The following is a 27,703-nucleotide window of genomic DNA, read 5'->3' as shown; positions in this document are numbered from 1 at the left end:
ATGCCAGGTGGGATCAACCTGGGAGGATGCACGATCCTCCTCCTTAGTTACAGTGAGAGGGGGCAGAGGAAGGCGAGGAGGAAGCTGTAGAGAAATACTGGTGAGAGAGAATAGCTTTTAAACCACAGATAACGTTGGCACATGAACAAATGGGTATTAACTGATGGGGGCTGCCGGGAGGCTGGGAAATTTGTGAAAGAGATTATGTGATGCAGCTGCTCAGAATAGTTGGACTAAATGACCCAGCAGATCCCCTCTGGTTTTGCCCTCCCCTTACAACATCAGGTGCTCTGAGTAGCAGCAAGGCCGGTCTATTTGTGTTTGAATATTAGGATGTCAAGCAAGTAAAGGTGAGCTAAACTGCATCCAAGCACTGCTGTGCTTTTCGTGTTCTTGGGATGTGCCAGGAAACTCTCCTGCAGCAGCCCCGGGGGTCAAAACCTGCCTGCCAGTGGCCCGCAGAGGTACAGCAAGCCCTGCCGCAGGGTGTGGAGGTGTTGCAGGCAGCTGCTGGTGAGAAATTAAGGAAACCATTAGGCAACCATAATTACACTGTGAGACTCATGACTTGTCTCTCGATGCGTTGCTCCCACACTAACCTGGCAGAGCCAGTGGCTGGTGGCACCAGCTGCTCCCAAGGTTCCTCCCAAAGTGGAGCTCCTCCGGTGAAGCGCCGTCACCTCTGAGCCACGTGGTCCCTTCCCCAGCCGGTCCCCACCATTGCTGGCACTGCGGCCAGGACCTGCTTGCCCCTGCCCACTGCAGCATGGCAGTAGGGCCAAGAGCAGCGTCCTTGTGCCCCCCAGCCCCCCCCAGCAGCCTCCTGCAACCTTCCTCTGGGCACTGACCCCTTCTCCTGGCTACAGGGGAGCAGTAACACCAGGTCTGGGCATGACTCCTTTAGCACACAACACTTTTTCTAAGATTTAATTCATTTTTAAAATTAAACTTTCATCCAGGCTTTTATTTAGAACAACTGGTGAGCCTCTTTGAAGGACAGTGGGTAATTTTTCACTATTATTTTGCTGCTACCATCACTGGAGTAAAGTATCGGCAGTGTCCTGATGGATTTCCCCACCTTAACACCAGCCCCAGCTATTGCAAAGCTCGATTTAGCCACAAAATCCAAGGGAACTAACTTGTCTGCACGTACGCTGGGATCTCCTCTTTGTACAGACTGTGTGACGAGTCCAAGCTCGGAAAGCTTTGGCAAACCAAAATAAGGTATTGCTGAAGGGACAGCCCTGGGGAGGGTGAAACTGAGCCCCTGTCCCTCCGAACCCCTGGGCATCATTTCCGTGTGCTCCGTCATCTTGTGGGACAATGGCTGGAAACCTCCCAGGACATTTCTCCTCATAAAGCCACTGCCTTTCTCTTCCTCTAGGCTTTATTTTCTGCAGCCAGCTCACCGAGGCACAAGACCTGGCGGGCTGAAAGAGGAAAATGAGGCACCTGAACAGCAAACATTTATGCAGAGTCCCAAGGACACACAGTTTCATAGCTGTGAGTGCCTTGGGAAGCTGGTCCTGAACTAACGCTTCAAAATCCAGGGGGATCGGGACGTTATTTGCTACAAAATCAGTTAACGGGCCAGCTGGGGGGAGGGACGCAAAGTATTTGGAAGTGAGAAGAGGCTCAAACTACCATCCACTGGGAAGTGTGGGTCCCTCTTTCTGTGCTGCCAGTGCATCCTGCAGGGTTTGTCCTAATGGCCCCTCGGCCCCAGCTCAGAAAGTGCAAATCCCAGCGATGTGTTGGATGTCACAGGTATCGAGTTTAACGTAAAAACCCAGAGCCAGAGCATGCAAAATTGCACACTGCGAATATTACATGTTCTTCCTGCCTGGAGCAATGTCAAATGACCTCTTTACCCACCGGCCTAGACTCAAGGATCAATCAGTGTATTCCTAGGAGTGGTGTAAAGTTTTCAGTTCAGCAGCCGGAGAACTAGATCCTCCCCTTGTCCCGTTTCACCAGGGGCACGCTCTCAGGCCATCCACCACGTCCATCCTCCCACCTGCCACTTAGGGAGCCACCCAGACCCATGGGGAATATTCAGCAGTGAATCCGCCCACAAGGGATGTGCTTTTTTCTGCTGGCACAACGCAATTTTAGACCATATGTGTGCTTTCCCTTAAGGGTGGGCAAGAAAAAAATTCTTTATTATTTTTATATCAGTTCTGCATAGCAACTACTGTGAAAGGCCAAGCACAAACGGCACAGAACTAGTAAGAGCCAAGAAGAGCTTGGGCCAGCTTGCAGCCTCCGAGACAGAAAACTTAAAATGGCAAAGATGGAGAGCAGGGAGGGCAAGTAGGAGACTGGGGGGAAATAAACACGTGCTTATTGTAAAAGGATTGTTGTAACTCAGGTTTGCTTAATGAATGTGGGAGGAGGTCGGGAGGCACCACACAGGTAGCTTGTAAGGAGGGGATTAGAAGGAAATGAAGTGGAAGCTTTAGAGGTACTTGGAGGATGAAACTGTCAATAACGGCAGCAGAAATGGAGCTGAGATAAGTGGTACGGCTGGACAAGACAAAGGCAGCCAAGAGGGAACCTCAACACCATTTCTAGCTTAGTTATTTCTAGCATGCAAAAAAAAAAAAAAAAAAAAAGAGCATCAAACGACAGATTGCAAAGGCGCTGCACCCTCCCCGCTGCCTGCCGTGCCCACGGCAGCGTCAGGCAGCACGAGGCTCACCCGGAGCAGCCACGGTGCTTCCCCCAGACCCAGCAAAGAGCCCTCAGGGCCGCTCACGAGCCAGCCCTACCAGAGCAGGCACCCACAACACTGACAAGTGCTGTTCTCCTGGGGCACCTTGAAGTCATTCCGATCTCTTGTTTAAATTTAGGGAGCAATCGGGGAAGCGGAAGGTCACTGTAACGATGGCTTCATAACCGAGGGCTGGATGCAGCCCCCACTCCAGGTCTGGCCAAGTGAGACTCGGGCGGTGACAGCATCTCTACAGAGAGACACGGCTCTTGGCTGTAAACATCTACCTGCCTCACAGAAAGGCGTGTGACCCTGCTGCAAATCCTGGTCCCGTGTCACACCTCGGGACTGGGGACAACAGGTGGCAATAGCAGGTGGCAGCCAAGGGCCTGGCAGTAGACCCTGTAGCCAGTGCTGGGGAGAGTCAGCTTTATTAATTAATTATTGACTACTGAGGGATGTACAGGAGCAGAGGCACTCACAGGCCATGAAAACATTGCCTACAAAACTTCCCGGCTGACTCCTTGCAAAATCCGTGGGTTGAATTGAAAACTTTAATTTAAAAGTTTGAAATAAATCAGATTAATATCATAGAGGAAATTAAAATAGCAACATTCCTCCCCTTCCGCCCTTCCTCTTCAAAATGAGGATAGGTGTTGGGTAGCCCATGAGGTTTATCTGTGCTTTGGAAAAGTCAAAAAAACAGCCTGATTGGGACATGAAGAAATACATCTTCTTTAAAACTCTCCTCAAGAGTTTTTTTCTGGCCATGAGCCCTTTCCCTTCTTTGTTTGAACAAGGGAAATATTTGACAGTAACGCTGGATTCTTCTCCATAAATAACCCACCAATGGAATGAATGTCATCAGGAAAGAGGGAGTGCTGCGAAGTGTCTGAGAGCTGGCTGGGTTCAAAATGTCTGGAGAAACGCTGGTGCTTTGGACTGGTGCACCTGCACCCAGGGGCTGGGGAGATGTTTTATGGACGTCCTGTGGGCATGCAGGGGACAGAGGTGGTGGAAGTGCCCAGTGCTGGTAATCACTTCTTCCCTGACCTCCTAAAGCCCAAACCTGTTGGCAGCCAGACCCCAAGGCCAGTTTTGGCTATCCTATAGACCATGCTTTGGACCTGTGATGATGGAGAAGACTTTCAGTGGTGGCCTTAGCAGAATCATGAATTGTCTCCAACATAGATGGGAAACCTAAAAGACGAAATACAAGATTTCACTGACCTCTGTGCGTTGCTCTGTGCTGGCAGTTTTCTGTACCCCGATTAAATCGCACCTGGGTGCCTGGGTGAGGAGCTGGGCACCACCTATGCTCACCATCGGACTGGGGCCACTTGGCTGACCACAAATAGGGATGCTAATAACACATCTCCTAGGATGGAGCTCATCTGCAAAGCAAGTCCCTACAGCCTGACATCCCGCCACTGAGTGCCAAGGCCAGGGGCTGAGTTTTTGGCAATCCAGGTTGCAAATGAAAAAATGGGTGCCTGGATATTTGGAAATGAAAAGGCTGGTGTCAGAGCAGGAAAGGAAATGCTGAAAACCAAAATGCTCTTCCTCGTAGCCATGCTTCTTAGCAGGGTTGGAGGCTTTCTGTTTCCCTGCTGCAACCCACAGTGTGTCCTAGTGAAGGTGCTGGTGTGGGAAGATCCTGACCCACACACAGCAGTTGCTGGGGCACTGCTGGGCATCCCACACAGGCACCCAAAGGGGCTGCAAGGGCTAATGGTGCCCACTAGCACTGCTGGTATAATTGTCCTGGTGGCAGCAGCAGCCTCTTGGCTTGGGCCAGAGCTCATAAACTTCCCAGGTCTGACAGTAAAGTCGAGCCTTTAGGAGTCACGCAGGATCCATCAGCATCCATCCACCCAGGATTCTCCTCCAGGGCACAACTGGCCCAGACCAGCTCTAGCCCATCACCACCACAACTGTGTCCATATTAAAAAAAAAAAAAAAAAAAAAAAAAAAAAAAAAAAAGAAAAAGAAAGAGTGATGTGATAGCCCTCCGAACAATTTTTTAATATCTTGATATCACTCTTATGCAGTGAGAAATGCCTGCCCTTGGCAGATGGGCAGCACAATTAGCACTTGGAAAACACGTTCGTCCTTCCAAAAAGGCAACAGTAGACTTTTAAAGGCAGGTGAAATTTTATAAAAGGATTACAATGGGATTAGCTGGGAAGGAGAGAGAGCAGGTGCCTCCAGGAGCCTTTGCAGACCAAAACCCAGGGTTGTCCTGGCCCCCCACCCTTTCAAACCCTCTCCAAAGCCTGCCAGGTCTGTCCAGGGCATAATTTACACTGATGCTGCCACTGGAACAAACTGACCAGATAACACTTGAGATGTGGGGAAATAGCTACTGTGAGTGCGTGATACCAGCAGAACAATGTCAAAATCCACCCACTAATGGGAACTTGCCATTCCTGCTCAGAGCAGTGGCTCTGTTTTTAACTGTCCAGCCCAACAAAGGCATGACACACATGCATGAGATACCTGCTGCAGACCGGAGTGGGATGCTCACTCTCTAACCTATGGGTTTGTCGTGGCAACACACTGCCAGGCAGCGTTGCACCTAAAACCACACCTTGCCCACATGATGGAGTGGATATTTTTCCCACTTCCACAAGTGTGACTTTGGCAGCAGCATGGGGGGCACCTGACCTCTGCACCCGCAGGCCACGCTCCCCTTGCTGTACCATGCCGTACTGGGGGCAGCATGTGGCCACAGGCTGCTGATAAAAGGTCCAGGGATCTCCCACATGGTGAGCGACGCTTTGGCGATGTGCCTGGGCAGCAGGGGCTGTGCCAACAGCGTGGGCGGTGGGGCTGTGCCGGCAGCTCACCCTGGCTCACCCCATCTCACATTCCCATGGGCTGCACTCGGTCCCTCCACTTTTGTCCAAGAGGCAGCTCCACCATTGCCTTGCAAAGAAAAAAATTACAATAGGGCTTCAGGATGAGCTCAAATGTTAAACAAAGTGAAAAAGAAAGCAAGTAAAGACAGCATGCCTTTAACTGGCTCTACTTAAAAGGCTGCTGTGGGTGAGGGTGGTGGGCCGTGGCTGGTGGATGTGCAGAGCCAGCAATACTGCAAAACCTCCTCCCTTAGCACCCCTTCTGTGGTGCTTCTCCAATCTGTCCACGTGCTTTCCCCTGCCCACCCCTTCTTTTGCAAAGAACCCCCCAGCCCATATCCCCTAGAAGCCCCATTTCTCCTCTGAGCCAGTTCCCTTGGAAATCTTGGCCTTGGACCATTCTCTTGAAAATGCTGGTATCTCCCTGCCCCATTCCCTAACAAATGCCGTAACCCTCCACCATCCCAGGAGCAGACTGGACAGGCAAGTGTTCTTGCACCTCCTGGTACGACTGATGGCCAAGAGTCTGAGCTGTGCAGTTGCACTAGCCTGTCTCCAAGTACAAACCTCATGGGACAAGGACCATCCCCATGGGAGGTGTCCAGGCACAGCCTCTAACACTTCACCAAAGACCCAGCCATGTGTGGAATCCCAGGACTGAGATGGGAGCTGTGATATGGGGCTGCTGCAGCAAAGCATGAGGACAGCCAGGCCAGTTCAGCACTCTACTGCCGGTGGCCAAGGATGGGTGCCCACAGAAAAAATGTCAGAAGAAACTGAGCATCGAAGGGTTCAGGGCACAAGGGTCCAGGGCACGGTCCCTTTCAGACAGGGGTTCTGGGGCTGGTAGCTGGGGCTCAAAGCTAGGCCAGACCCACCAAGGTTCTTGGGGGCATCTCAGACACCCTGTAGCCTGGCCAGCCACAGCAGAGGTCCAACTCTTCCAGGGCAAGCTGTTTGGGGAGACTTACAATTCAGATTGCGTTTCTCTGTGGAAGTACTTTTAAAGAAAAAGTGTCTTGGACCTAAGCTAGAAGGGAAAGGAAGCAGAATTGTGACGATTCTGGCTTCATACCTGGGAATGTCACACTGGGAAAAGCCATTCGCACCACTGGTGGCTGAATCAGCACTGATTCATACAAAGCATTCAAAAAGTCCCAGGAGAAGGGTTGTGCAGGTGCACGAGGAGGACCAAGAAATACAGTAGACAGCAGAGGATGTTGCCATTAGGCACAGGATCTACAGTATGAACTCCAGATGACCATAGGCATCCTCATCTTCTTCTGGGAGGGGGGCTGAGATTTTTAAATCATCTGATTTTTAAGCAGTTTTATGCTGGCTGCCTCTGCTGTCTTGGATGTGTTTTCATTAACGACTTCTCATACTTTAAGCTAAGGTCATGGAAAGCCCCCTCCCCATGGGTGAGCAGGCAGAAGGATGACCTCAGTGCGAACAGGGCAGCGGTTTGTGCCCTGGTTTCCAGCAGATGCAACCACGGCTGGTTGGAGCAGAGCTGCACCCCTGGCTCAGTCCCTGCACTGTCGGAAAACCTGAGACTTTCTGCCCGATCTTTTAATGGAACCGTTTGCCAGCACACACTTGTAAAGTGGGAATCGTGTGTTATCTCAGCTAGTTAGTGGAGTTAATAAAAGCCAAGTACATTTTGAGTCCTTTGCTTGCTTGGATGTACTTTATGGCTCAGCCTGGCTCCCACCGCCACCCCCCTGCCCTGGTCAGCCCCAGTTCTTCCAGCTGAAATCCTGTTCTTGCAGATGGCTGGATGCCTGTGGGTGCTGCGCACACCCCAGCCTGGCAGCAGTGTGCTGTACCACTCTGCTCACAGCAGACCGTGCTCTCACCTCCGCCTTCGCCACCCTTCTCCAGGCCACGTCTAAATCCAGCTTAAGCTTCATGCCCCACCCTGCTTCCTAATTTTCCAGGGACTCCCATCTGCGGGTGCTGCCAGTCCACCCTGTGCCATCCCTCAGCCCGTTTCAGGTGGAAGTAGGGGCACTTTGCCAAACGCACTGATGGGACAAGTCGTGGCGTCTTCAGTGTGGCAGCAAACATTGGTGCTGGTGGTGCAGAGGTGCCACATGCCACAGGAGTGGCTGGGCTGAGCTGCCTGGAGAGCTGGCCCAGCTCCTGCACGTGGCCTGGGAAGGGTGTGTGACTGATGAATTCTGCAGCCATGCTTCCCAAAAATAGCCTGCCAGCCCCTACCACCAGGGAGCTGGAGGAACTTCATTGCATTCGCTGCTGTCTGGGGCATCATCCTCTCTCAGGTGATTCAGGTCCCCATGACACTGTGGGCTCCAGGTACCAATTAACACTTACTAATACGGCATCTTTTGAACGCCACCACGATGTCTCTTCTCTCCTTACCTCCGGGCAGTGCTGGCCCCTGCCAGGCTGGTGAGCCCAGCGAGGCCCACAGAGCCCCACAGCAGCCGGGCATTAGCAGGTCCCTGCACCCCAGCACATCTCTGGAGTGATGCTTCACCCCAGCTGCTCCCGCAAGGCTCCTTGCAGATCCAGACCAACCTGACCGGCCGAGCAGGAGCGGGATTTTGTGCTGCCAGCATAGCACTGTGACCCGGGCGTTGCCACCAGGGATGGAAGCAGAGCCAGGAGGGTGTCGGAGGCTGTCTGCTGCCAGCCCAGTGCCAGCAGGGTCCCCTCCTGCTGCCCCCTCAAAACTCACAAACTCATGGGCCTGAGATCACAGATGGCTTGTGGAAGTGTGAAGATTCGCCCTCCTCCTCCTCAGTCTGGGCCAGATCCCGCGCTCTCTCCCAAGGGAGCAGGCGCTTTCTCCACCTGCCGGGCTGCGGAACAAGGGGCAAATAAGGATACATCCCAGGGGCAGTGCGCCCAGCCCTGACCCCGGGTCTGCAGGGACAGACGGGGGGCGGGGGGGGTGGTGGGTGGGGAGGGGATGGCTGGTGCACCCCTGCCTGCTCTCCAGTTCTGGTTTGCTTTGGAAAATATTAATTTATTCATTGCTTTTGGAGTCTGACCTCAGAGAGGGCTTTCGGGGCCACTGCTCAAAAAAGGACAAGGAATTTGATATTAAAGCGCTGGTGTTTTGTGCCGGGGGGGTCTGCTGGAGTCAGGGGCTGTGCCTGCAATGCTGGCTCCCATCGCCCCCAGGGCTGGATGTAGCAGAGGGTCCCCAGCCTGCCTGTCACCCTGGGTCCCTGAGCAGGGAAGGACCCTCGGGCAGGTGACACGGGGTGACAAGCGACACGGCAGGCCAGGCTGTGCCTCTGCGTCCTGGGTGTGGGTGCAGCGGGGCCCCCACTGCCACAGTGGCGGGGCCAGTGCCGCCACCATCCCCGGGGGAGCGGTGCCACCGGCGCTCCAGCCCTGCCGTTTCCAGGGGGTCGTTCGCCGCCGGGGGGTGCAGGCCATCCCGGGGCTGCTGGGGGGCGACTCGCCGGTCTCCTCGGCCCCGGACAAGCCCGCCCCAGCCCCGCCGGCTGCTCCCCCCGCCCCCCCCCCGCCATCCCCCCCGGCCCTCCGAGAATCGCGCAGCCGCCGGCGCTCGCACTCCGCAGGCGCGGCCGGGCCGGGCCGCCCCGCCGGGGCGCGGGGGGGGGGGGGCGGGACGGCGGCGACGGCCCGTGGGGCGACACAGCGCCGGGGCGGGCGGCAGCGCTAGGACCGCGGCGGCCGCCGGGCTCGCCGGCAGACGGACGGGCGGCCGGGCGCGCACGCAGCGCCGCGCAGGGAGGCGGCGGCGCGGCGGGGCATGGGGAAGCGCGGCCGGCCGCGCAGGGAGCCGCGGAGCGCGGGGGCGGCCGGCGGGGCCCGGTGCCCCCTCGGGGACATCTGCAACACGAGCCCCGCGGCGGGCATGGACACCTTCCTCTACAACGTGCAGGTGCTGCTGGAGGCCGCCAGCTACCTGGAGCGGATCGAGAAGGAGAATAAAAGTAAGTGTGGGCTGGCGGCCGTGGCCGCGCGTGTGCGTGCCCCCCGGGGGGCGGGGGTGGGGGATGAAGGGGGCAATAAATAATATCCCAAACTTTTGGCTGGCTGCAGGGGCCGGGGGTGCAGTGACAAAGGGCGCCGCGGCCGGCCCGCACCCCCCGCGGCAGGGGCACGCGTGGCCCCCCCGCCCCACGCACGGGGAGGCCGGGCTCGGGGGGAAAGTTTGGGATGGAGAGCGGAGCGGGACGGCGCATCTCCGCTTCCCGAGGCGGGGGGGGGGGGGGGGGGGGGGAAGCTCGAGGGGGGCACGGAGACGGTCCGGGGGGCACGGCGGCCCCGCGCGGAGCCGAAGCCGGTGGCGGAGCCGGAGCGGCGGGGGAGGAGGCGGTGACACGTCCCCGCTCCCCCCGCCGGGGCATGGGCAGAGTCACGTAGGCAAGCGGCAGCGCTCGCCAGGTAGCCGGCGGGGAGGGCAGGGGAGGGCAGGGCAGGGCGAGCGCCCAGTGCGGGGCGGTGGCCGGCCGTGCCGCCGGCCCCCTGCTCCGCGGGCGCGGAGAGTTGCGCATAGCCTGCACCTTTCCCCGGCCGAGCGGCCTGCGAAGCGCGGGGCGGGCTGCGAGGGACGGCGGCACTGCAGGGAACAAACACGTTGGGAACAAAGGGGCCGCCGTGCCCCCCGCGGCGGTGCGCACCCGCGGAGCCCCACGCGCGGAACGGACACCCGCGGCCCCGCGGCGCTGCGCCCGTCGGCGCCCCGCCCCCGCAGCCACATGGTTCGCACATGGAGGCAGCCTGGCGCGCTCATTGGCGGCGCGCTCCCGGGGGGCGGGGCCACGCGTCCCTCTCCACCAATGCGCGGCGCCGGGGTCCCCCGTGTGACGTCACGCGTTGCCGAGCGGGGCGCGGAGCGAGCGCGGAGCGGAGCGGCGCGGGGGCGCGGGGGGGGCGCAGGGCCGGCGCGGGGGGGGAGCCCGGCGGGGGAGGCGAGCCCGGGGGCTCCGGGTGCCGCTGTTCCCTCGGGGATGTCACATGCAAACGCCACCGGGAGCCCCGGGCCCCGCTCCCCCCTGCGCCTTGCCCTTGTTTCCCTCGGGTTTCTCTGTTATTCTTTCTTTTAGTCTCCGTTTGGATTTATTTTCGCTTTCTTCTATTTTCGGTTTCTGTATTTCATTTTTTCTCTTTTAGTTTTTCCTCTCGCCTCCCTAGTTCTCGTTTTTCCTTTTTTTCCTCCTCTTCACGGAGCGTGCGCTGCGTTTTCTTTTTCGTTTAACTTTACAAAGGGACCGGCGAGTCCTTCGCCGCTCGTCTCCATCGCACCCTCACCCTCCCCTTGCCGCTCATCCCCTATGGCCGCTATAGGTCCCATGCAGGTGACGATATAGGGTGCCCTTGTTCTGCGGGAACAGCTGCGTGCACGCAGGCTTCCCGGGAAAGGGATCCCGCTGCAGAGAAGCCGCTCTGCCGCTAAAGCCGTGGTGGGGATGGGCCGAAAGCCCTTGTTCTCCGCTCACGCAGAACAAATGCAGGCTGCTTTTCTGTTTTCCAAAGTTGCATTAATATTGGAGCGGTTGTTTTTTTCTCACATGCTAATTGTTGTTTCGTAATGAATCTGCAAAGCCGTGTGTCTGAGGAGCTAAGCCGCACCGCGGCCAGTGGCTGCGAGCAGGAAGATGACAGGAGTTACCAGCAAAAATCAGGTTTGCGTGTGAAGGCAGCAGCACTGCTGCTGTGGAGATCAAGCGTGAGACCGCTGGGTTGATTTTTGTTTTTTTTTTCTTTAAAAGTGCTCTTGTCTTGGAGGGGAATTGTCAAAATCATGGGTTGGTTTTTTTGGGGGTGGTGGTTGTAGAATTTTTCTTGCCATTGTGGTGGGGAGCATCTGATCTTTTATATGCTCCATTTAAAAATGCATCATTTTATACGGGTCCTTGTTCGGAACAGGGAAATGGGCAGGACAGCCGGATTTTTCACTGCTGAATTCTGAAAAGATGTGTTTGCATCCAAACAACTCCTTTCCTGAGCACTTGTTTTCACTGAAGCTTCCACCAATAATCATCACGGCCATAGTACTGAAAATCCTCACTTTTATTAGGCAATTCAGCAAAGCCTTTCAATATGTTAATTTGCAAACAGGACATTTGAGGTTGAAAAGTCCCATTTAACTAAAGGCTCAGCTACTGAACGTGCACAGCACAGAACATGAGCGTTGTAAACCAGGCAGCTTTTACGTGTTGCTCCCAAACAAAGAAAAATGCTGCTGGGATTGGAAAACAATCTCTGAGCATTATGGGCCCTGTCTAAACTAAGGAATAGCTGCAGAAGCAGGAGGGTTATATCGTAACGCATACGCGTAGTCTTACTGGGCAGAGATTTGCTTGGAGAGCTCAGGTTATTGCACCAAGAGGATGTTATGCCCTTTCATCTGCCAGCACAAGAGTGATTGCTCCATGCATCCTGTGCTGGCGGCCTGGCACAGGCACTGGTAATGGCTGGTCGCTCCTCATTAGTCTCCAACCTGGCAATTAGCAATAGCAGAGGAGACCAGCTCAAAAAAGTTTGGTGATGAAGACTGCGGCCAAACTCAATTACAGACAGGCTTAGTGCTCGCCTGCTTCCTGCAGGATGCCCATGTCATTTGACAGTGGTGTTACGCAGGGCTGTAACAAGCTATTTTGGTGTTACTCCCATCAGAAGGGTGGCTGAGTCACAGCCCTGTTGCACTTCAGTGTACAGTAGGTGCTGTACACTTAGGGGAATGACAGTGCCCTGCCCCAAGGAAACACAGTCTTAAAAAAACAGAGTTAACAGGTAATGTTTGTCTCCTCCTGGCCAGGATGAGGATGGGGACAGGGCTGGGTGAAGCAGCAGGGTGCCAGCTGGGATCAGCATCACAGCTGTGTGGAAGCTGAAGGGCTTCAGGAGCCAAAGGCAGGAATTTAACGAAGGGCTGTTATGGCTGTTTGAGCTCAAGTGGTTTTCCTGGTTTACAGTTTCTGACAAACCACACTCAAGTGTCCACATTCGTTCTTCTAAGCCTTTGGTGGCTGTACCAGATTATTCACCTTTTTAAAACACTGTCCCAAGTAGGAGGGGATGCTATTTGGTAGAGGGCCCCCCTGAGAGGCAGAGGCAACTCTGTCTCCTGTAGATCCAAAGTCTTGGATATCCCAGAGTGTGCATGTCACACCTTCTGATGGTAGAGGAGCAGCTACAAGGCCCTTCTCAGCCTCTAAAACACACCAGTTTTCCACCTCTGTCCGCAGGTCGGTGGTCTAAGGTGACCAGTAGAGCCTTCCGTGTCTAGGGCAGGACTTTCAGTTAAGGCAGGAGTTTCCTACTTGCTTGGTGCCCAGGGAGAAATAAGGAGATGGGTTTTTTACATTTATAGATTCCACATCCTGTCATTGTGGTCGTGAATAATAGCAGAGGGGCCTTGGGTTGACTGGATGGTGTGGAAACAGAACCAAAGGGCTGAGAGCCACAGAGCAGAGTAGGATCTACTGTCAGGGCCGTGGCAGGGGGAGACTGTGCTTCAAGAGTGCCCTTTCAGCACCAGCAGTGAAACCACCCTTGTAGTATTCACTCACCTTTGAAAAAAATTGGAATAAAAATTATCTGTATTACAGTACAGTGACAAGGAAGGCTAGAGTCCTGTTACCAGACTACTTGGGCAGACTGGAGTATTTTAGCTACTGAAACATAACTGAATTATTTTTCCAGTTGAATATTTATTCTAGAAATGAATAACAGTGCTGCTTGCCTGCTTGCTGCAGTTCTCACGGTGAGACCACAAAACCCAATCCCAAAACACCTTGCTAACTGACATGTACAGGTTTCCAAATGACCTGTTTCTAGAAATTTAAGCTTGGTATCTAAGGAATAGAAACATCACATGAAAAAAATTGCAGTGGCTGTTTTCAGAAATGAAAGTTGTGCTGAGGGCAGTTCTGTTGGTGTATCTGTAACCTTTGCAAAGGCCACTTAATGAATAAGCATGGCTGGAAATCTGTAGCAGCTGAAATACTGGAGTTTGGAAGGTGTTTTCAGAGGGACCTGGAGTAAACTCAGCTGAGGTTTAGTATGCTCCAAGCATCCCCCTTGTGTGTGGGCTCGTGCTTTTGTCAGCAGGAGTTGCGTAAACACGTGATGAATTCTTCGGATAGGATGACTTACCTGTAATAGCTGTGGTATGTAATACGTACTGATCTCACTACAGATACAGACCAATGTTGCCATATCCTCTTCTAAAAGCATGAAGGCAAGCAAGACATTGGAACAGCAGTGTCCCCATTGACAAGTCTAGTAGAGGCATGGACGCATGGGACACTGGACTTTGGCCCCTCACAGAAGATAGCTAAATCTTCTTCAAGTGCTGGCAATGTTTATTGACCTTGTGACCAAGAATAACAAATACATGACCTTAGATTTGTCCTTTGCTCCTGAATAATCCTCTCTGAAAGAGAGGAGAACTGAGCCTTGAGGGTGGGTCAACAGTATCTTCATCATGTGGCTCCTTCTGTTGTTTATGTGCTGTTTGGGCTGGTTTTTTGACAAGCCAAAGTGAAGAAGTATCAGAAACCTGTAATTAGCGGAGGGCAGAAGGGACGAGACTGCGTTCAGCCAGTGCGCAGAGCTCCCGTTGAATTAGTGAGAGCTGAACACATGGCTCAGGGTCAGTATAGATGGTCTTGGATGTGATGTGATACATGGAGCAGTACAGTGCTCCTTTATTTATATATTTTTCATCCAGCTCACAATAAACCCTTTTCATTCCTCCTGGTTCGTGACCTGGCCACAGTGATTCATGTGCTAGCCACTTCCAGGTTGGGTTATTTTGACTCACACTGTTTGGGCCTCAGCATGACATTCAGAAGGAAGCCACAGCAGGAGAAATGATAGGGCAGAGGTAAAACCAGGGGACTGTGCCAGAAGCACTGCCGAGAACCAGTCACATCCCCCGTCAGCAGAGCATCATGAGAGCTGGCAGACACGCCTTCTGCTATTGGCTGAAGAATCCTACCTTCTTATTTTGCTGAAGGACCCTGTCCTGTATATGATGTATTTTTTTCTTACAGGGGGTCCTCTTACTTGATTTTGCAGCTGAAGCAGTAAGTGACTTAACCAAAGTCACAGAATAAGTAACTGACTCAGAATGAACTGGGGTGCAGCACAGGCCTGAAAACAGAGCAACACATCTCCCAGAGGAAAGGAGCAAGTAGCCTGAAGAGCTGATAGACCTGTGGCTTTTACCTTATTGATGGGTAGAGCTTGGTCCTTGAACCAGAGTGAGGTATACAGCATGTGCCTTATTCCTGTTCAAACTCTTGGATAGCCAGGTGGTTTGGCTTTGAGAAATGTCTGTCCTCATTACTGGATGGGTTCCAGGCACCAGTGGGAGAGCTGAGAGGAATTACCTGGTGCCTTGCAAAAGAATGAAGCTCCCAATGAGAAACAAGGCCATGTCCTATAGGAGGTGTAGGTCCCTTAACTGAAGGTATTGCAAGAATTGGAAGAGTGTTGAGTAGGTGGGACTTAGGATGTTCTCTGGCCCGCTGCTACGAGTCCTCCGATGCTGAGCTGTTACAGTCATGAGTACACAAATAGAGACCTGGTTGTTACAGCATGTAGCTGATAGGTGGGATATTCAGGTATGTCAGAGATGATGTTCCCCCTGGCTAGACAAACAGGAGTTTTATGGATCTGCTCTACCCAGAAATTTGGGGAATCAGTGAATCTTCACTGCTTTGAGAGAAGCAGAGCATGATTCCTACTGGGGGTCTCGGTTCATGCCTTGGTTGCAGGAGTGTTAGGTTTCAAGGCTTTGAAAGCAATATTAAGAATTTGCAGGGTTTGTGTGAAGGTGGGCAAAGGAGGCTCTTGCGACTGTTGCCATCTTCATGTTCCTCCCAGAGATTGCAGAGTTGGAGATAGAAGGATTTTAGAAAAAGCCAAAGAAGGGATGGAAAAGCAGGCAGTTTAGCCAGAGGGATTGCCCTTATTGAAAATAACTTCCATGTTGCAAAGCACCATGCTATTTCTAAGCCTTGTGTTCAAAGCAGAGGGTTTGAGCGTCTTGATCTGTGAGCTGTGTTCCTGTTCCAGCTCTAGCTTGGGGTGTGTCTTTATGCAAGTGATTATGCTGCTTACACCTCAGTTTCCCTTCCTGCAGAGTGGAAAGAAAAGAGCTAAAGTCATTGCAGGTGTGAGAAGCTTAAAACATTACTTTCTGGAAAGCTCTTAGAAGATTTCCCTGATGGAAGATGCTAGTTTAATGCAAGTGATGGTGATATTGGTAAAAAACAGACCACATCTGTTCTACTTGATTAAAATAGTACAGCAGCATTTCAGATGTAAATATTAATTGATTTCTGCACTGCAGATTTCTTCTTGGATATTTAAATTGTTGCTAAGGAGGAGGGAAAGGCTATCAGGGAGATTAACAAATCCATTATTAAGGCTGGAAATGGAGGGCTGCCGAAGTGCCATTTAATAAAATGTAAAAAGCCCCTTTCTAAAGGGCGAAGCAGCAGAACACACAATGAAAGTGAATCACAGCTGCCAGAAGGGATGCCAGGCAGCAAGCACTTATAATCAGAAAACTGTACTTACAGATCATTTGGAGCCACTAAATTAAATGATCTCATTCTCCCCTAAAATACTCTTCCCTTAGCCCCTCCCCAGCATTGCCTGTGGATTGCTCAACCACATTTAAAATGTGACTTTGGGGGGTTTTTGGTCAGCAGTTGAATAGCATAGGGCCTCTTCGTGCCATTCACTTTCCACGCGCTTTTATTTCTGCCACATACAACTCTGGCATTTGCAGGCTGACCTGCCCACATGAGCACTTGGGATGGCAACTGAAAGATTTTGCGGATCTGCTGTGGCTCCGTGGTTGGCTTGCCTGCCTCTTCAGGCCTCCTTCTTTGGGAAGATGTCCCACAGTTGATTCTCAAATTTGTCTTTGTTTCACACAGAATTTTTTTTCTAATTGTACATTGTTTACTTCAGAAACAAAGACTTGGAAGCTGCGCTGATGTGTAAATGGAAGAGCTGATCCTACATCATTTCACGCAGAACTGATCCTGCTGTTACTTCATTCCAGTGCTGATTTAATTCACTGTGTGGATCAGTGTTCCCCTCCTTCATACTCTCTTATTCAGGAGGCTGACGCTTTGATATGCTCCTAAACAACTCCTTTTGTTTTCCAGCTGTGGCTTTCCCTATTTAATCCCTAGAGTGGCACCACATATCTCTGAATGTGCCATCAGAAAAGCTAGTGGCAGTGGATGCTGACAAGAACCTGTCTTGCAGTCATTTTGGGGCTTCATCATGAGTTGTTTTTTTTAGGGGGTGGTGATGGTGTTGTGCGTGTTTTTTAATGTTTAATACTGCTAATCCTGAGAGGCAAATGGCTCTCTGGCTTTGGAAGCGCGTTAGAGGAAGCACAGTTAGAGCTCAGAAATGCTCTTGTGTTAGCCCCTGTTGGGGAGAGGTGTGTGCATCAGCATCCTTTTCCCTTTGTAAGTAATCCAAGATCATAAAAGTAGTCCCTGAGACCGCTCAAGTTTGAAACTTTCCATGTGCTTTTAAAAATCTGCTCTATTGGCAGTTCAAGTGTAGAAAAAAGGAGGGAGAGAGAGAGAGACAATACTTCCTTCCCTGAGTTCTCCCCCAGACAAAAGCCCATCTTTACAAGTGCTGTGGTCTGGTTCAGTGTAGGTATGTGAATGGAGGCTGTCCTGCCTGAGCAGGGGCTGGGGCTTGCTTTTCCATAGCACAGGATGGGGGAGGTACGTCCCTGAAGGTGTCCCAGCTTCCTTTATTTTTCAACTATCCCATCTTAAGAGAAAAAAACAAATCAACCCTTTGAGATTCGGAGATGAAAACGGCTGTCTAAGAACTGAATAGTGGTATTATTTTTACCTCCATCAGCTGCAAGCCTGCAGTTTTCTGAGGAACCCTCAGAAATGGTGAATCAGCAAAATGTGTTTAAAGAAAAGTTAGTTACCCTGAATCCACGTTTTTTCAGGCCTTCTCAAGTTGAGTGCTGCCAACTCTTACAACTTCATCACGAGTCTCCTGATACTTTGTGCTCTGCTAAAGCTCGTGCTACCAGACACAAGCCGTTAATTGAGAATCTCAGCTTTTCTGGTCTTTTTTCAATGTACTTTTCCAGCTCCCATTCTGATGCAGGAGTGCTTGCAAATGTAACCAGTCACAACCTGAAGGTTCAGACCCATGAAAATAATCCCAATTAGAACTTCAAAACAATCTTTGGAGGGTTTCTAAGTCAGTATCAGTTTGAGATTCAGATTTTTACTCTGAGTGTTCTGATTCTGAATTTGAATGTTCTATGATTGTGCCCTTTTTGGGAGTAGATCAAACGTTTTAGAGACTGGTATTGTACAATTAATTGTTAACAGGTTTTCTAAGCTACATTCTAGCAAATGTTGAAGTTGGTAAAATTCTGAGTCACAGGAGTGATCTCGAGGGTTTTCTCCTGTATGAAAATCAGGATGCGAATACTTCATTAAGATGTTGAGAAGAGTGATCGGACTGCAAGGTATAGGTGTGACAGTTTTCATTAAAATGTCGAGATGGTCACTGTTGTTATGTGCTGCTTCAAATATAGCGAGATAGCTGTCTTTGGCATCTTTTGTCTGTGACCTCAAAGGGCTATGTTCACATTAAAAAATGGGTCTTGCACGTCTGTCTCCCATCAGAAACGCGGTACCAGTCACTCCAGATGTGAATGCCCAGAGCCCAGCGCCTTGTTTTTGGTTACATCTCCACACGTGAGGTGTGGAAAGCTCCCATGCTGTGGCTGCAGCTTTTTCTTTTGCAGCCTCTCTGCTTTATTCTTGCCACAGTCCTGGCTCTTCCAGGTGTGGAAAGCCCAGATGTTTGCAAGGAAGGGGGTGAAGTGGCTGCAGGTCCCTCCAGCCTCCTAGGCGATGTCTGTCTCACCCCTAGCATGCTGGTGGAGCTCTGACCTGCAGGCTACTATGGTGTGGCAGCGGCTGTTGCCTGGCTTCCCCAGCCTGCAGTGGCCTAGGGGGAAGCCGTGCCCACTCCTCACCCCACCATTTATAGCTGGGCGTGTGGACTGTGCACGCTGCTGCGTTTGTGCCACTGATTGACCAGGGGCTGTGAGCTGGAAGCGAAGTACAAGGGCAAACCATCGTCACCTCGGTGCCTGGGTGGGCACAGAGCCATCACCTCAGGGCCTGGCTACTGCCACCTCAGGGGCTGGGTGGGCTTAGAGCTGTCGCCTCAGGGCCTGGCCATCGCTCCTTCAGGGGCTGGGTGGGCACAGAGCCATCACCTCGGGCGTGAGGGCACGCAGCCATTTCCCCGGGGGGGCTTTGGGTCCCCACGCGTGGGGCCCGGAGGGCGCTCGCAGCCCCGGCCGGCGAGGGTGGCTGTTACCGGGTGGTGACCCCAGACAGCCGCCGTCCCTCAGCGCTGGGCGGCAGCCGGGGAACTACATTTCCCAGCCCGCCCCGCGGCTGCGCTCCCGCGCCCCCCCCCGCGAGCGCCGGGCAGAGGTAAACAAAGTGGTGCGCGGCGGCGGGCGCGGGGCGGGGCGGCCTGAGGGACCGGTCTTGCCGCGGGGCTGAGGGGCCGGCCGGGCGGGGGCCGAGCCCAGGCGGGGGCCGAGGGGGTTGGAGGAACCTGGCAGGGCCCCAAGTGTGGGTAAATCCGGGCCGGGACCGGGGGCGGGCCGCGGGCCGCAGCGAGGGTTGCAGGTGGGGGCAGCGCTCGGCCGGGCCGTAGGGACGGGCCTGGGTCAGGAGTCGCTGCCGCCTCGCTGCCCCCCCGGGGGGAGGATCCCGGTCCTTCCTCCGGCGTTTCCTCGCGCGTTCCCTTGCCGCCTCCGTGCGCCCACCCCTCGCCCTCCCAGGAGAGCCGCCCCCCCGGGACGAGGGGGCTGTCGGTGCGAGGAGGCCCGGGGGCTGGGGAGAGACGGCGATCCCTCGCTCCTCCCCCCCCGCAGCCGCCCCCGTTTCCAGCGGCGGAGCTGGGAGCGTGGGGACGGAGGGGGGCCCGGGGCTGCGGAGTGCCCCGGCTGCCGGCCAGGGGGCCATGGAGCAGGTCCAGATGATCAACATCCAGCGGCTGCTGGAGGCGGCTGAGTATCTGGAGCGAAGGGAGAGAGGTAATGGGGGGAGGAAGGGTGCTGGAATAGCGGCCCTCCGTGGGGGGAGCTGGGCTGGGGTCAGAGGTCCCCGCGGAGGGGAGATGACCCTGGAGAAGGGGATCAGAGCGAGTCCTGGCAGGTGGGCTAGCGGTAAACCCCCGGCAGTGAGAGGTTTGGTGAGGGACAGGGCTGGTGGGGCCTCCTGGAGGCGGTGGCCGACGTGGAAGGTGTCTGCAGTGAGGGGGAGACTGAGGTGAAAGCGATTTCTGGAAGGAAAAGTGGGCATCGGTGTGAAAGTTTCCCACTGGGCAAGAAGGATGGTGGCGGGTGGTTCTGGCTTTGCAGAGACCTCGATGGCACAGTGAAATACACCTGGTTTGCCTGGTTCAGATAGCTGGGGCAGGAGGTGAGAGATGAGGTGCTCTCTGGGCTGTCATGGTGGTTTTTTTGATATTTCCAGGTGTTTGAGTGGTGGTGGCCTTCTTCCAAGGCTGGCAGAGCCTTTTTACTCCCCTTCCTCTCTTTTCTCCACCTCCCAGTCCACTTCCCTCTGAATACACCCTCAGTCATTTCCCTGAGCTGTTGTGGTTAAAGGCCTCCCCAGCTAGGCTGACGAGTTAGTGGTTGGTGAGGCCTGCCTGCAGACTACTTCTTTTTTTCTTTTCTTTTTTTTTTTTTTTTTAATAACCCCTTTTTTTTTAATGCCCTGCCTGTTGATTCTCATGCAGAGTGCGAACATGGCTATGCCTCGACCTTCCCCTCAGTTCCAGGTCCTGGACTACAAGACCCAAAGCCCACACGGAGGCTGAGCCGGGCAAGAAAACACAGCGGCAGTGGCAGCAATGCAAGTATTGCCAACAGGTATGATGCGGACAGGAAAGCGTGGGATGCAGGGCTGGCCGGGAGGATGAAGCTGGGGAAGAAAGCTGGAGGCAGAGGAGTGAAAATAACCCTGTGGGGAAAATGGGAAGAGCCAGCACAGGGGGATTCAGAGCTGGGACATAAAAGTACAGCGTCCATTCTGGATCCGTAGCCCTGAGAGCAGAAGGGACACAGGGGAGCTGTATCTGAAGTGGCACTGCCAGCTGACTCTGTGCCAAGGCTCAGATGCTGCAGAGGGAAGGGGAATAGGGAGATCTGTTCATAGGGGTTAGGGAGGAGGTAGGCAATAGCTATTTCCATTGTATACAGCTGATGTCTTTGCAACCCAGAAGTCACTGCTTTTAAGGGACAGTGCACATGCAGCCTGGGTGCTTTGGGATTGTAATGACAGGCATGATTTGAAGCAAGGAAATGATGTTTTGAAACTGATCCCCTACAACAAATGGGAGAGAGGGAGATGACTGGCTGCTATGTACAACGTGTTAAAAATTCAGTTCAGAAAATGAAGCTGTCTTTCACTCTGCCTTCCAGGGCAGCGGGATTTCCCAGATTTCCGATTGCTTGGTAATTGTAGAACTTCATGGTTTTGACACCTATCTTACTATACAATGACATGTTTCTTGGTTTCTTAAATCTAGAAGAGACAACAGGATTAAACCTATCGCTTGGTGCTGTGGTAGAATCTGCTTCTCCCCTCTCATTCCTGTTTTTTTTGTTTTGTTTTTGTTGCCTTCTGTAGAATTGTTCAGACCTTGTTGAGACCTGGAATAGAAAAACTTCAGAAACATGAAGTATAACTTTGAAAAAGCAATGGCAATCTTGTTTTTACTGCACCAAGGCCTGTGCAATCCATAAAATGGTGGCAGGTGGCTCAGGTGATTAAAGCTTTCTTAAGGCCATTGGGAAGGACCTGTAAAGGCCTAAGGGAAAGGTGCCTTTGCTTGCAGTGATTCTGCTTCGGCAGCATTTGATAATAAAGGTTGTTTGAAGAGATGTTAGGACACCTTGCTGTGGGGAAGTTTTCTTCATCAGGATCAGCATATCCTGAGCTGTTTGTATGCTGCATATTTGTATTTGTTTCCCACCTTCATCCAGCCTCTCCTGATTTCAGGGCAGTTATAGCCCTTTACTGTTTCCCATGAACCAAAGTCCCAAATACCAGTGACTTTGTGTTGGGAAGTGATGGCAAATGCTGAATTGTGATTTGTATTTTTCCCTCTAGGTTTCTCACATACTATTTTTCCATCCCACACCTCTTTCTCTCAAAGGCCTTTGTCATGGCAACCTGCCCTTCTCCAGAGGAGTGCTGGAAGCACATCCCCCTCAGGAGCTCCTTAACACCGAATCCAGCAGCCTGTAGGCTAGAGAGGGATGCAGAGCACTCCCTGTCCCTGGGGCCTAGGTGCTCAGCATGCCCTGCTGGCACAGAGCCCCCAGGCACAGCTCTCACGGGGCACCTTTCTGTGCTGAGACCAGCCTGCTGGGCCATTTAGCATGACAGGCTGAATATATTGATGTGAAGGGAATGGCAACAGAAGCAGAAAAGGTACTTTCTAGTCTCATTTAAAACCTTTGTTATACAAGGAATACTGAGGCCAAACTGAATCTTTAGAGTGAGTGTGTTAGCTAGTGCGTTGCCTCCCATGCTTGTTTTGGACTCAGGGAGTGACCAGTGTCAGGTTGGCTCCAGGCAGAGACCAGAGCAGGTCTTTTGGGGTGCTCAGACCTTACGTGCACGGTTGGAAGTGGAAGTTTCTCTTAACACGAGTCATAGCAGCTTGTACTTGCTGTAGGAGATAGCAGGCCTTCCAGATGGCTGCAGTGCTGGGAAGTGACAACTGTGAAGTTCAGGGTGCCTCCAAATTCACTGCAGTGTGTTTTGTGTGATGCTGAGTATAGCATCAGCCTTGTTTAAGGAAGGCTCTGTATCATCCCTTCCTGTTAAAATCAAAGGAACAATTCAGTAAGTCCTGTCTAGTGGAGTTTGAATGGACTTTGAATTAAATATCAAACCCTTGATGAGGGGCAAAACTTACATTTCATGTGTGGACAAGAGATTTTCTTGGGTTGCTTTTGTTTCAAACTGTTTCATTAGTGTAGAGAAATTATGCATTTAGATCTTGAGCAGATCTTGTTTAAAAGCCTTTAAAATTGTCTCTCAAGCAACCCTGACAAAGCACAGTTTTGTTTATTTTTTTTTCTTCTACTCATATATTTTTAGAAATTGACAGGTGTGCCTTGTTGCTGGACCTTACTGGACCAAATAATCCATGATTCTGTGGTGCAGGGTATTTAAAGAGCCTAGATGCTCATTAATTTGTAGTTTAAATTCGGGCATTTCCCTTCAGCATTTGCAGCCCAGACATGACAGCTATTTATTCCTAACAGGCTCTGTGCTGTCATGGCACAGACACCCAGAAAGTTCTGAGGAACAGGCTGCCCAGCTCTGGGTGGCAATGGTGGAGCAAGTCTTATTCTTATAGAACTATGATGATCACCTAGTCCCAGCAAAATAATTTTTTTCTACCCAAAACAGGGGTGTGCAGATAAGAGGGAAAACATTGCTTCATTATTTCTAGTTTACATGATGTATTTTTAAAGAACAGTATTTTGGCTAAGGTTCTCTGTTCTTACGTCTGTCGCACTTGTGCAACCAACAGCATGCAGATTGCTGCAGAGGGTTCCCCTGTGCAATCCTCAGGGCGTTATCTGTGTGTATGTGTAGTGTTTCGCCTGGGTATTTTGAAGACCTAGTATTACAAGCTGTGAGTTAAAACCTGAATATATTTAAAAATATGTAGTCTTGCTTTAGTCAGGGATATTTAGGTACTGAAAATCACCCACCTGCAAAAATATGTGGAAAATCGTAGTCATTGTGACCTGGAGTTCATAATAAGCAAGTGAAACTTTTTTTTTTAAAAAAAAAATCTCATTTAACGCATAGCTAAAAGCAAAAACCCAAGCAAATCAATTAGCCAACCCGTATTAAATTAGAATTTAATTTTGCCTCTTCTTTTAATTTGCTCTTGACAAAAGTATCTTCTGGGTTTTGGACTGGGGTGAAAAATTAGTAGAGATTTATTGTAACATACAGTATCGTTTGTTTAATGTTCATTCCTTCTGAAGACATTTCTGGGACAGAAGCTGAGTTCTGAGAACTTACTAGAGAAGTGAAGTAGTCCATGCTGGTAGTACAGTTCCGTGGGTACGTTGTTGCATGCGATGTCACTGGAAACTGCTCTTACGGACTCTACATACGCAGTTCTAAATAGACCCAGTTATTTGAAAGGTTCATTATCGTTTATTAGGATTAGACTGGTTTGATATTTATATGTTTTGGAAATAATTGAGAAGACTTTTTAATCAATTTAAATTGTTGTGTCAGCAGGAAATAAAATGAACAACAGAGATGTTAAATGATCCCCCCCCCCCAATACAGTCAGTTTAATGAAGTTAAGATTTATAATGGAATCTGAAATGAGGTTGCAATATTAGATTGTCATTTGTGTTTTGTTTTTATTTAGACTCTCAGGCATGTAGAAAAGCCTGTGATTTTTTGGTGTGATCCTGGGAATATGCCAGGCACCCTCCCGGTGGTGCTAGGAGCCCTCAGCTCTCCCGGGAGGCCTGTGTTGTTAAGGGCACTCAAAGAATCTATTGCTTAGTTCCATGGGGGAGGGTTTGATTTCTGTCCAGTTTCTTTTTCCTTTCATTTTCCTGTCTTCCCATTATCCTCCCTTGTGTCTGAGGCTGCTTCCCAAGGGCCTTTCAGACATCTACAGTCTGGTAGCAGGTTGCCTGCAGAGCTTGGAATCAGCAGCTGTAATGGGCATGGTAAGGCATTTTGGACATGGTATCTTGAAAATCTGGGTTTCTTTGCCCTTCTGGCTATTCTAGTGATGCAGCTCCTCATCTTCTCTGTTGCAGTGTCCTCTGCCCCATTTGAAACTTTTTTTTCCCCACTTCTAAACCCCATCCCATGGTTTGGTGCTGAATCTTCTCTGTAGCCCTCCATTCTCATAACCCTTGAAGTTGTTTCTTGAGGGTCGGGACGCGGACTGTGCTATTAAACCCTCAGGTACTCTCGGCTTTAAGCTTAATTTGCTCCCAGTGTCCCTGAGCAAGGATTAAGGGGGTGGGGTGGGGGGAATGACAGGTGGGTGTGCATTAGGTACCTCATGTGCTTTAAGTGATGGCTTCATGTGCCACAGGTTCACAGACACTGGTGCAGAAGCTGAAAGGATGTGGCATGCGTAGCTGCAAGTCAGCCTTGGCTGGCTGGTGCACAAGAAGGCCTGATTTACCAGAACAGCAGTGCTGTGCAGCTGTACTTCACTGTGCAGGGGAGGAGTAGGGGGGCTGGTGAACACTTGCTTAAGCACAGTTTTAAATATATCTTTTCTGTCAGAGGAAGTTCACTGTTCCCCCATTGTGCTGATAACAGTACCTGGCAATTTTCAGTCCTTTCTACGGCCTCTGGGGTTAGGACAGTGATGTAATTCTGATTTTATTGGGGAAGAGGAGGTGCAGGAGGTTGAATGCTTTGCCTATTTTCTGTAAGGAATTCCTGAAAGAGCAAATCACTGTGTCAGCCTGTGTTGGTCTACTTGTCTGCACAACGCCCTTACCCCTTTCTTCATGTCCCAGAGAGCTGGTCTCTGAGGCTGCTTGTTGACAGCTTTGCTGCTTCTTAGCCTCTCTCAGTTGTTACTTGTTTCTGGATGATACTTTGTTTGCTTGTGGGCTTTTTGTTTTGTTTTGTTTTGTTTTTTTCTGCTTGCTCTCACACTGGATCACACCTTACTCCACAGCTAGTGGGAGTTGAGTTTTGACTTTCTGTGTGTAGGTGGATTAGAATCTGGCCCTTGTGTATGTAATATGCTGGGGATAGAGACTGCTTTCTGTCTCAAGCCTTGTAGTGCCAGGGAGCTCTATTCATGGCTCAGGGCTTGGCTTTGCTTCATAGAGTACAAATCCACATGTGTAAAACAGAGAATGGATGAGATTTGCTGTGCCATGTTTTGATTTATGCCACGTTTTGATAATGTACAAACAGTGTGATTACTATCTGGAATCTTCATGCTGCTGCTGAGTTTTTGACTAGAAATAGTTGGAGAGGAGATCTTGCCTTCCACTACAGAGTATATACAGATATACTAGTTAATTTTTCAAGAGAGGAAAACTGGACAAGGCTGAGCTGTTAAGGATTGCTTCTTTGTTAGGGATGTTGAGAGGGACTGGTCAGCAGTAATGACTATAGTTAGATGTGAGCATGACTTCTCTTTGAGAAAGCATAATGACAATTGGAGTGTTAAACTGGGAAAATGGATTGCTGGTTCATGCATGAGAGGTATATCAGCCTGGGTTAAAATCCCACTATCTTCTATAGGTTTGTACTGGAATACAGTTGATCAGAGCAAGTTGACAGGTAGGGCTGTACTTAAATAACTGTTTGGCCTCAGCATATCCCATCTGCCCATTTGATGGAATTGGCCCCAATGCATTCTGCAAGTGTAGACAAGCAAGTTGCAGTGATGCTGGAATTTCTGAACCTGCTGGCACTAAGTTGTGCCTCTTCTTGTCTCTGCTGATCTATGTCGGAAGCTGATATCATGCCAATGATTTGGGCAAAAAAAGTATACCCCATGTAGGCGAGGTTTTGTATGCAGTGTCTTCTTGGTGATGCTTGGCTTTGCAGGACAACTGGCAGGTTACCAGGCAAGACACAGGCAGTGAGGGTGAACCTGGCAAATGGCATGAGAAGCATAAACCCGGCTCCCTGGGGAGGAATGAGGCCTCCAGAAGTGCTAGGACTGAGGTAGCAGTTTCCATGGGGGAACACACTGTGTTCCCCTTTGTCACCCTGTTTATTTTATAGCCCTCCAAGTGAAATGATCCTGCAGAACTGCAGTTCCTGCTTTCCTTTGTGTATTAGTAATATAGCCACGCATAGGGAGACCTGAGTGGCAGGGAGTCTGCAGAAACCCATGATTCTGGGCTGAATTTATACTTGGATGCCTTTGGGAAGTGTAAAATGCAATTTGTGGTCTCTTTAGACTGTCTGAGTTGTGCAGAGAGGCTTTTGTGTAAACCAGAAGCAGGCCCAGTTGTTGATGTTATCTGCAACTTAGCTATAATTCACTGCTGCAGCATCTGTCTGCTGTGAATTGTCACTCTCTGTGGCTGAAGGCTCATGATCCTTCTGTCCTCCTGGATTTGGAGGAAGCCTCTACAGGAGCATGCTGTTATGCAGCAGTGGGACTGTTAGTCAGGGCTTATGCTTTTCATGTTGCAGCACTCTGTCCAGGTAGAGCTGTACTGCAGCTGCCCCGGTCTGATTTACATCACTGATAGCAGTGTTGGCGCAGTGACAAGAAACTTCAGATTTTGATTCTTAAGTTGTTAGTCCCACCTTCTAGAGAGATTTGGTGCCCTGGGATGGTGGGGAGGATACTTGGGCCAGACCTGGTCATCTCTTCTTGGAATTCCCTCATTTTCTCTTCCCATCATATTCAGCGTACAGCCAGTTCTCTGGTTTAAGTAGTATTCCTCATCTGTCAGGTGTTTTGTTTTCTTTCACTTCTCACCACCTTTGTATCTTTTCTGTGTAATGCCTCATCCACAACATATGCAGTGATTTATCCTTCATGCTTTTGTTTAACCTGACCTGATCTTTTGCTTGACAGTGAATTGGTTGTCATCTGTAATGTTGTTTCCATCTGCTCCCCTGTTTGTAGGTAAGACTGACTTTTTCCTTTCTCGCTCCTGGCTGAGTTTTTAAATCCTTTTCTCTTTCTGACCCAAACAGACCAGTTCATCTCATGCTGGTGAGTTAATTGTCTTGCTTTTTGGAGCTCCTGCTGTTGATCATCTCCTGATCTCTTCTGACAAACTTCTGCCCAAATTCAAAGACTGGCTTCTGTTTGTTCTCCTCTTGAGAGTGTTGGCCTCTACTCCCTACCCGCTTTGAAACAACAAAGATAGGATTTGTTTTTGTTGACTTATTTTGGGCTCTCTTGATCAGAGGCTGTGGGTCTCTGGGGCTGTGCACTTGGCTGGCCTTTGCCTGGATCTCTTCTCTATGAGGCACTGTCTTGTTGATCAGCTCAGAGGGAACAGGCCTGCTTTTTCCATCGTGCTGGATATATTCCCATCTCATTTCTTTGCTCC

At 51.1% G+C, this 27,703-nt stretch overlaps 1 protein-coding gene across 2 annotated transcripts in view; it reads left to right on the top strand.

Moving 5' to 3' along the window:
- The first annotated feature begins 9,223 nt into the window (after positions 1-9,223).
- Positions 9,224-27,703, top strand: part of MXI1 (MAX interactor 1, dimerization protein) — a 57,387-nt gene continuing 38,907 nt past the window's right edge. The window contains exons 1-2 of one of the 2 annotated variants that reach the window (XM_056350838.1): positions 9,224-9,512; positions 20,380-20,512. In XM_056350838.1, coding sequence (XP_056206813.1) covers positions 9,329-9,512; positions 20,380-20,512 — 317 coding nt within the window. In that variant the 5' untranslated portion in view covers positions 9,224-9,328. Of the gene's footprint in view, positions 9,513-19,180; positions 19,670-20,379; positions 20,513-27,703 lie in introns of those variants that run through there. The other variant, XM_056350839.1, reaches the window with a different exon arrangement.

This window comes from Falco biarmicus, chromosome 9 (genome assembly GCF_023638135.1).
Source record: "Falco biarmicus isolate bFalBia1 chromosome 9, bFalBia1.pri, whole genome shotgun sequence".
NCBI lineage: Eukaryota > Metazoa > Chordata > Aves > Falconiformes > Falconidae > Falco > Falco biarmicus.
This window is presented reverse-complemented; position numbering and strand designations above follow the sequence as displayed.